This window comes from Tenebrio molitor, chromosome 8 (genome assembly GCF_963966145.1).
Source record: "Tenebrio molitor chromosome 8, icTenMoli1.1, whole genome shotgun sequence".
Lineage (NCBI taxonomy): Eukaryota > Metazoa > Arthropoda > Insecta > Coleoptera > Tenebrionidae > Tenebrio > Tenebrio molitor.
Window position 1 is genome coordinate 12,994,763 of NC_091053.1, and position 8,328 is coordinate 13,003,090.

Below are 8,328 nucleotides of genomic sequence, written 5' to 3' on the forward strand. Positions count from 1 at the left end.
ATCTTTAGTTGGCAACATCGTTGGCATGACAGATGCAATTTTCAAAATTGAAATAAACAAACAAACAACTTCGTGACATAACCTAACCTAAATAGAAATGATTGACAGATGATGTAAGAGAAGATTTGCACTACCAACAGCATCAGTGTTGCCAATCCAATATTTTGCTTCAATCATTTATAGTCACTCGGTATATACTATTGTCACGTTTATAACTACCGCGTGAGCAACAATTATTGTTTGAGTTGGCAATAAAACTGGTGATTTTTATGTCATTTTCCAACGAAAATCGAAAAAACCATTATATCAATAAAAGATTACAAAAACCAAGACATTTCTGTCAGCTGTCAATAATGACAATAAAATAAACGGAAATAGGTACAATTCAGAGTCTTTCCAATGTCAACTAGAATTTTTTATTCCCAACTGAAACAGTTATTGTTGCTCACACTGTATTTATTTCCCCAATTTTTTATTTTAATTCTAAAAAAAATGTGTAGAGGTCGCCACTGGTCGCCACATGCGATTTTTTAAATCTAACATGAATCTGTCAATTTGATTTTACATTTACAATGATCAACAATAAAAAATATTCCTATTATCCACTCATATTGCGATAAATGATTAACAACAGTATCAAATTCTAATGGACACAAAGCAGATAAAACTACCTCCAAAACGCTTGATGCGCGATTAGATAATTAAATTGTTAGGTTATTTATTATCACAAGTGACACTGTGATAAAATTATATTGTTTATGTTAATCTAGATTTAAACCTAATGACACGAAACATTCCGAAAACACGTGGCCTTTCATTAGTTTGTTAGTTGTAAAAGAATCAAAAACAATGACCGCGAAGAACCGAGATTTAAATTTAGTCTACATTATTTCGTTTATGGTAATATGTACAATTCAATTAAAGCGGAAGAAATATCATCTGAGTATTTTTTCAGGACTTATTTGCAGTAGGATTAACTGTCCCACTGTTTAGCACCCACTTACGAGAACTGGGAGCTTCGCACTTCACAATAGGCCTCCTAAGCTCACTGTATTCAGGCTTGCAAGTCATATCAGGCCCAGTTGTGGTAAGTATAACTCTTGGAAACCCCCTAAGATTCAAATACGTGTCAATAGGGTAGTTGGAGCGACGTGAGGGATCGCAAATCCGTCCTGACAATAACTCTGGTGTTGTGTAGTATAGCTTATGTTGCCCTAGGCTTCGCCAACTCAATTTTAGTCATAGCAATTGTGAGATTCGCACTTGGTAAGAGTGATATAAAGTCGAGAAACCATCTCAAAACTGTTTTCAGGTGTCACTAAACATACTCAAAGTTTGTGCAAAGCTATAATCACAGATTTGTTGCCACCATCGGAGAGGGCCAGCGCGTTTGGGAGGTCAGCAGCATGGGGGTCTTTGGGTTTCATAATCGGACCTACTCTAGGAGGACACTTGTCCGAGTTCAACAACGGATTTACATATGTGTGTGTGTTGACGAGTCTCCTCTTTGTTATTAATATAGGTAAGAAAAATAAATGTTGAGAAAGTGAGGTTAGGTGTTGGTTTCAGGTTTGACATCTGCTGTGACAGATGTTGGCGACAGAAAACCTTCTGATGTGAGCCCCCAGATGCAGAATGACTCGATATTGAGCAGGTTCGGATATGAACTGCACAAATCTGTAACCGACATGACCGACATCGAGTGGGGGACCCTCTGGGAGACGTTCATCCTGCGCTTCATTTTCGGTTTTTCCGTCACAATGTACTTCTCCCAACAAGCCGTCTATCTACGGGAACAATTCGACATGTCGCAGCGCCACATCGGATACACCATTTCATATTTCAGCGCGAGCGGCATGATTTCCGCGTTCTTGCTCCACTACATCACCAACTACTTCTACCGAAACGACGACTCCTGCATGAAGCGCCTCTCACATTTCTTCCTCTTGATGACGTTGAGTCTCGTTGGCTTATACTTGGCCCCGAATGTAGAATTGTTTTTGGTAGCTCTCATCCCGTTTTCTCTGAGTTGCACCATTTTGAGAATCGTCAGTATGGAGTTGATGCTGAAGCAAGCGTCCAGTACACATAGGGGGTCCCTGTCGGGGACTTCCAACAGTATTATGTCAGTCGCGAGGTTCGTTACTCCAGTTTCATCAGGACTAGTTGCTGACAAGTTGGGGGGACACTTGGCGCTGTTGTTTGCAGCTCTTCCGCCCTTAGTGGGGACAATAGTTTCGGTAAGAATGAGGATTAAGAGTGCGACCAAAGCAAAAAGGAAAAATGAGTGATTCTGGGGGTATTTAAATTGTGGCGTGTTATCTGGAATCAACTTGTAAATTTGATTTTGATTTTTGAACTGTCATATTTGAATTTGACAGTTAAGTGCACCAACATAAAATCGTAAATGTGTTGCCAACCAAACAAAAATAATTTAAATTTTTAAAAGCGACCCGGTATTTCCCAGTTTTCCTACTACTTTCGTGTCAAAAATAAATTACTCCCTAGGATTTAGGGATATTCGTTACTAGGTTGCCATAAATTTGGTTAGGTTGGAGGATATGTGGTTTCCGGTGACAAACAAAAGATATCCCAAAAATGTGAGACAGCAAATTAATTGTAACAGTTGCAAATGATTAATTTCTCGCTAAGTGATAGATGATTTTTCGTTTCACAATCAATTTTGGTGACTGGCGGCATATTTATTTGGATTTAATCTCTCAATTCAAAATAACCAACCTTAGGCGTTCAAAATAACTTTTAAAAATTCTAGTTACACAACATGAAAAACGTTATTTCCCTAAAAGTGCGAATTCTAGGGAGTAATTTATTTTTGACACGAGAGTAATTAGGCGTAACATGTTGGGAGTGTGTGCAGCTGATTAAGAACGATTGTTACTATTTTATTTTTTCCGAAATGTCCCGATGTGATCCGTCATTAGTTTGAATTCACCGTTTAATGTGTCTTGTGCCCCGGTTTTTAAAGAAACGAATCCAAAAATTAACAATTTGTGTTGTAATGGATGATTTGCAAAACAGAAAATAATGGGAAAACAACATAAGAGAAGAGAAGAAAAGATTTTCGCGGATATAAAATCTTTTTTTTTAAACAATTGTCAATGACAAAATTCCCTTGAAGACCATCATACCATCCTAAAACCTTTCGTTTCGGAACACTGTATTGTAAAATCTCCCTGGAGCAGGTTTGAGGTTATGTCAATAATTTTCAGAAGTCTGAAAAGTTTCAGGCAAATTTTATACCAAAAGACAAGAAGTAAAGACGATAATGAAAAATACAACTGAACATGTTCAGTAGCGCAAGGGCCTTTACATCAAAATGGCTGTCATACAGTTCACATTTTACGTTGCCAACCTAATAACCATCAAATAATTAGTGGCTCATACCAACAGGACAACACATTGACAATTGTTAAAAAAAAGAACTTTAGTCTCTCAACGCGACGCTGCCACATCGTCGACTGCTGATTGAGGTTAGAATATGTTCCTTACAAGTTCGTCGGTTTATAACAATTTTAACTCTTTATAATGCCAAAATTAACAATAATATCTCGGTTAATGTTTTTACATTATTTGATTTAAACAATATATTTTACACTTACATTTTTTTACTTGGGTTTATGATGGCTAAATCTTGAAAAAAAAGAAATCTCAATGAGTCTCAATCATTAACATAAAAAGTACTAAATTGATTTCTAAAACGAAAACATTTTTAAAATGCATTAGATGTTACACTGTTTTATCTTTGAACATGTCTCCAAGACATCTACATAATTATTAACCGCTTTCAAAATCGTTGATTGATCGTGGTAAATCGTTTAATTCCATTGATTTAGTCAAGCTGAAATTCAAGGCTGTTGGTTTTACTCTTCGTAGGTCAATTAGACAAAGTTATTGAACAATTATTCCCTTCAATGATTCAGCTTTCAAGTCTTTTTTTCACCAATTCCATTCATGCAACAGTCCCTTCGTGCTCATTCATTCTTGCGTAGTTTTATCATCACAACACTTTTTTTTTCAAATGATTATAGAAAAACATAATCATAGTGTCCCAAATAAGTTTATTCCAGATAATAATTTTTGAATTTTAAGTAGGAAAAATGTGATAAGACTCGTCAAGGGACCACCAAAAACTTGTTACTGTTTACAATATTTATTTAGATATTTTCACTGGTTGTTGGACAATATCGTCAATATAGTATACAATTTTCTGGCTTTCGTTACTCCACACATCAGTCCTCTTTGACACCTTCCGCTTCCTCTTCCTGTTGCTCTTGTACTCGTCGCCGGCTGGGCGCCGTCAACCTCTGGTTGATCATGTAAGTGACAACGACAGGCGGCAACATCGACAACACTTTAAAAGCTCTACCGCTGAAGAAGTGACACACGAACCCGAACCAAATCGGTACGATAATATTGAGCAAAACGACGATCGTCTTCTTCGCCTGGTACACCTGCTCGTCCGATTTCAAGTCGAGCACGTCGTCCTCCGCCAGACTGTTGACCAGCGTGTAGGTGAACAGCAGCGGTACCATCACCACCAAGAAACACTCATAGTTGGGGGCGTGATACTGGCTCACCACGCTGACGGCGCACAGCAACAACGCGTGCTCGAACATGCTCTTCTTGTTGGCGCTCAGCCCCTTGACGAAAGGGACGATGCAGCTGCTGGCGAAGAGCCACATGTGGTAGTAGGCCGTGGTGTAGCCCACGACGACGCTGCCCACTTTGTAGTTGTAGCAGAGGAGGTAGATGAAGCGGGTGAAGAGTACGGTGAAGACGGTGACGAAGGCGGTGTGCAACAGGATGGCGTCCCAGTGGTCTTTGTAGTCGATCGTTCCCAAACTCTTCACTTGTTGGTAGCACGTGAAGGGGAGCGACGCCAAGCGACTCTCCGGTCGGTGGACGTTGATGTCGTCGTTGTCCATTTGTTGAAGAACAACTGGAAACTTTTCACATCATCTGCAGCAGTCCCACTTGCTAAACTTACGTAATCCTGCCAGTGAGAACACAGTCGAGAACATCGCGTTCGATGTGAAGTCTTCGTTGCACTGGAAGATGTAGCCACCGCTTATCGCACCCACGACCATGCCAGACACCTTCATGATATCCAGAAAATTAAAATACGAGATCACTTTGTCCTGGGGTTCGGTTCTTGTCACCAACTCCTTGGAAATAGGATTGATCTGGTTGGCGAGTGCTGCTGAGAGATTTGTGATGATAGTCTGAACGTGAAGGTGTCAAAGACTTTACTCCCACCCCCACAGCTTGGTCATGAGACAAACTGAGGTGTTACTGGTCTTTGGGGATGAAAGTCAAACTGGAGGATGATGTAGTACTCACCGTATACAAGCCTGAGCGTTACCAAGATCCAACAGGAGTCGTAGAACACCAGAGTAAAATAGACCAAGAACATGACGAACATAGCGAACGTGATGGCGTGTTTTTTGCCATGTTCGAACAACCCCTAGAGCTTGGTGTGATTGATTAGTAGGCGCGAGAGGTCCACTTACGATAACATCCTTGCCGATGGAGGTGCAGATGTAAGTGAATGCCGCCAAGAACCCCAAGATGATCTGGTTGCCCCCGTGCATCATCACATGGAGTGAGAAGCTCGGAGCGACAATTCCGCAGGACAACGAGCTCTGGAAGGGGGAGATGAACAGACGGGAAACGTCAAATTTGCAACTCACCAAAAAGTTAACGACCAGGAGCAACTGAACGTTCGACAATCCCATTACTTACGCTTAATGAGAGAAAATTCAATAATTACAATTTAAATTTCTTGAGTGGGTTTTCATGCTACAGCGAATTTCGATACTCATGACTTGCCAAGGGTACGAATTTGACATTTCCGGCGTTGCACAAGTCTGTTAGGCTTAAACGTTTCAGATTTTCATGGTGGTTTTTTACGGTAACATCCTTGTGGATTTGTGGTATCGCGCGAGGTGTCAAAAAAATTCGCAACCAGATGTCAAAACGAGGTTCAGGAGGTTTTGTGGGGAACAGTGGCGACTCTGATTTGGACTCAATGACGTTTATTAAAAGTTTAGCAATAAATCATTAAACTGGTACTTAAAATGGCATTAAAACGGTAAAAAACACTAACTACAATTCACATAGACTGGACAGATACAACAAAATCAAATAAATCCTTTGTCCATCGCCAGTTGGATAATGGGAGACGTTCGCTCGCTGCACTTCCGGATGAGTTCTTGTCTCGTCGATAACTTGACCTTGCGATCGACAATCTCCATGAGGTCGAAGACGTCTTCGGGCTCCGCCAGGCAGTTTCTGATCACCGAAAACATCATCCGCAAGCCGTACTTGGCGAAGGTGCTCCACTGCTCGTCGTACTTGTCTTCGGGGAAGAGCTTCTTCGGGTCGCTTCCGAGCTGTTCCAGGAACTCGCACAGAGTGTCGTAGTAGAGCTTCTTGTACTGGTCGAAGCGCGCGATGTCTTCTTTGGACATGCAGGCGAAGAGGAAGTACGACAGGTCGTAGACGGGAGAGGCCAGTCTGCTGAACTGGAAGTCCAAGAAGCAGACATCCACGGCTTGCTTGTCCTGGAAGTTATCCCGTGAAAGAGCGTCAGTTGGAGAAAGAGACACTTACGTGGTGCTTGAAGAGGTAGTTGTTGTTTTCGCAGTCTCCGTGGATGATGACGGCGTAGTCGTCGGGGGGGTCCACCGCGTCGGTCAGTTTGTACAAGGCTTGAAGTTTTTCCGCGACCTGGGGGAGGTTGGATTCTTGGGCTATCTTCTGGAGCTCGTCGAAAAACTCTTTCTCCCCTAAGGTTTGCTCCAAGTCGGTGCCTTTCAGGACGTTCTTCACGTACTTGTCAAGCTCGGCGAAGACTTCCGGTTTTTGGTCTTTCAAGGCGAAAGATACTGCGTGGAATTTGGCATAAGCTTGTACCACCTGCTTTATTTTTTCCTCGTTCAATGGAATCATCCTGCTGTGCATGGTGTACCCTTCTTCTTTCATGTTGCTCAAGATCAACACCTCCATGTTGTCGAGGATCAAACTGTCATGGCACTCGGCGAGGTTGTTGAAAGGGTGTTGGATCTTGCGTTCTTCTTGGAACTTGACCAAAACTGGAACGATCTCTCGGTAGAAGTTGATCTCGTTGATGCAAATGCCTCTCAAGGGCATCATCTCCCTCATGGCCTCGCTGGTCTTACCGCTCTTGATGGCCAACTTGTAGATCTTGGGGTCGTCGGTGTTGCTTTTAGCTTCGACGTACGTCACGTCGGAGAGTTGACCCTCGCCTTTGGCGGCTTTCGCTTTGATGGAGACGGCGAATTTGATGGTCTCGTCTTTCATCAAGAGGGGCTTGAGCCAATGTTCGACGTCTTCGATTTTTACTTTGTTGGTGGCGCACTCGATTGAACCCATCTTGCAGTTTTCGTGTCAAGTTGTCGACTGAACGATTCCAGAAGCTTCGCCGCCGCCAAAAAATTGCGTTTTTACGCTGCAGATACGAGTTTTTCTTGGCGTGAAGAGATAAACTGCAACTGATTGTCGAGGTGCTGAAGGTTTTTACGATGAATCGCCAAGGACTGAATAAATAAAACTTACACTATTTTAAAATTATTTTCAGTTTTTTGCAAGTCCATAGGATGTTTTTTTATTAAAATTCTTTTCACCAAAAGCAACTTTTACTTTCACCATCAAAAAAAATGGTTGGACTACGACCATTTTGAAGAAAATTGGGAACTGCAAACAATGTTTGTTACGATTTTCTCCAAGATTATAAGAATTAGTTTTAACTTCTTCGGCTTAAAAAAGTATTTTCAAGAAAGGAATTGAATGCTTTGGTTATGGTCGTTTGAAAATATGAAATAATCAAAAAATATTATATCAAAGGTAAAGCACAAACAAACACATAAACGTAATTTCCTTTGTGATAAGAAATGACATGAATGGCCTGAATGGAACTGAATATTCTTCTCTATTTCGTTTGACTTCCACTTATAATCTCCCAAGTGAGTAGTGAGTAGATTATTATCGGAAATTTTTTCGAATGTACAGTGGCGGCCAAAATAAAGTAGGACAATGTTTTTTCGCTAATGTAAATTTGCTTGCCCTTTCTATGGTTACTATGAAAATATTTATTTATTTATTTATTATAGTAACCCCGGTTTACTCAACTCAATTTTGACTAAATTTCTTAATAAGACTTGTCCTATTTTATTTTGGCCGCCACTGTATTTTAAAACGTAGGTATTAATTAGTCCGAGCGAAACGCGAGGACAATTTAATTACGTTTTGAATGCATGAGAAAAAATTTCCGGTGATTAATCTACT

The 8,328-nt window shown here is 40.8% G+C and overlaps 3 protein-coding genes across 4 annotated transcripts; 1 reads left to right on the forward strand and 2 right to left on the reverse strand.

The window, feature by feature from the left end:
• The first annotated feature begins 563 nt into the window (after positions 1-563).
• LOC138136500 (major facilitator superfamily domain-containing protein 9-like) lies at positions 564-4,228 on the forward strand. The gene is made up of 5 exons (XM_069055700.1): positions 564-900; positions 956-1,087; positions 1,137-1,266; positions 1,313-1,522; positions 1,570-4,228. Exons 1-5 carry the CDS (start codon positions 850-852, stop codon positions 2,289-2,291), a joined length of 1,245 nt encoding a protein of 414 aa, XP_068911801.1. The 5' UTR covers positions 564-849; the 3' UTR covers positions 2,292-4,228.
• Positions 4,153-6,019, reverse strand: LOC138136501 (uncharacterized). Of its 2 annotated transcripts, none has more exons than XM_069055701.1 (5): positions 5,712-6,019; positions 5,532-5,663; positions 5,362-5,485; positions 5,009-5,221; positions 4,153-4,960 (listed from the first exon to the last, which is right to left on the reverse strand). In XM_069055701.1, exons 1-5 carry the CDS (start codon positions 5,754-5,756, stop codon positions 4,251-4,253), a joined length of 1,224 nt encoding a protein of 407 aa, XP_068911802.1. In that variant the 5' UTR covers positions 5,757-6,019; the 3' UTR covers positions 4,153-4,250. The 2 variants fall into 2 exon arrangements, with proteins under 2 accessions (XP_068911802.1, XP_068911804.1); XM_069055703.1 differs by having other exon boundaries at positions 5,009-5,218; positions 5,712-6,017.
• Positions 6,020-6,039: 20 nt separating this feature from the next.
• Positions 6,040-7,565, reverse strand: LOC138136502 (uncharacterized). The gene is made up of 2 exons (XM_069055704.1): positions 6,634-7,565; positions 6,040-6,584 (listed from the first exon to the last, which is right to left on the reverse strand). The coding sequence occupies exons 1-2, from the start codon at positions 7,414-7,416 to the stop codon at positions 6,162-6,164; spliced, it is 1,206 nt and encodes a 401-aa protein (XP_068911805.1). The 5' UTR covers positions 7,417-7,565; the 3' UTR covers positions 6,040-6,161.
• Positions 7,566-8,328: the final 763 nt, after the last annotated feature.

Bases quoted from the DNA above. Each gene is read 5' to 3' on its own strand.
- LOC138136500 (XM_069055700.1), top strand. From the start codon at position 850: ATGACCGCGAAGAACCGAGATTTAAATTTAGTCTACATTATTTCGTTT. The intron at 1,088-1,136 runs GTAAGTATAACT...ACGTGTCAATAG, and splicing joins TCATATCAGGCCCAGTTGTG to GGTAGTTGGAGCGACGTGAG. The intron at 1,267-1,312 runs GTAAGAGTGATA...AACTGTTTTCAG, and splicing joins AATTGTGAGATTCGCACTTG to GTGTCACTAAACATACTCAA.
- LOC138136501 (XM_069055701.1), bottom strand. From the start codon at position 5,756: ATGGGATTGTCGAACGTTCAGTTGCTCCTGGTCGTTAACTTTTTG. The intron at 5,486-5,531 runs GTAAGTGGACCT...ACCAAGCTCTAG, and splicing joins CCATCGGCAAGGATGTTATC to GGGTTGTTCGAACATGGCAA. The intron at 4,961-5,008 runs GTAAGTTTAGCA...AAAAGTTTCCAG, and splicing joins GTTCTCACTGGCAGGATTAC to TTGTTCTTCAACAAATGGAC.
- LOC138136502 (XM_069055704.1), bottom strand. From the start codon at position 7,416: ATGGGTTCAATCGAGTGCGCCACCAACAAAGTAAAAATCGAAGACGTC. The intron at 6,585-6,633 runs GTAAGTGTCTCT...GATAACTTCCAG, and splicing joins ACTACCTCTTCAAGCACCAC to GACAAGCAAGCCGTGGATGT.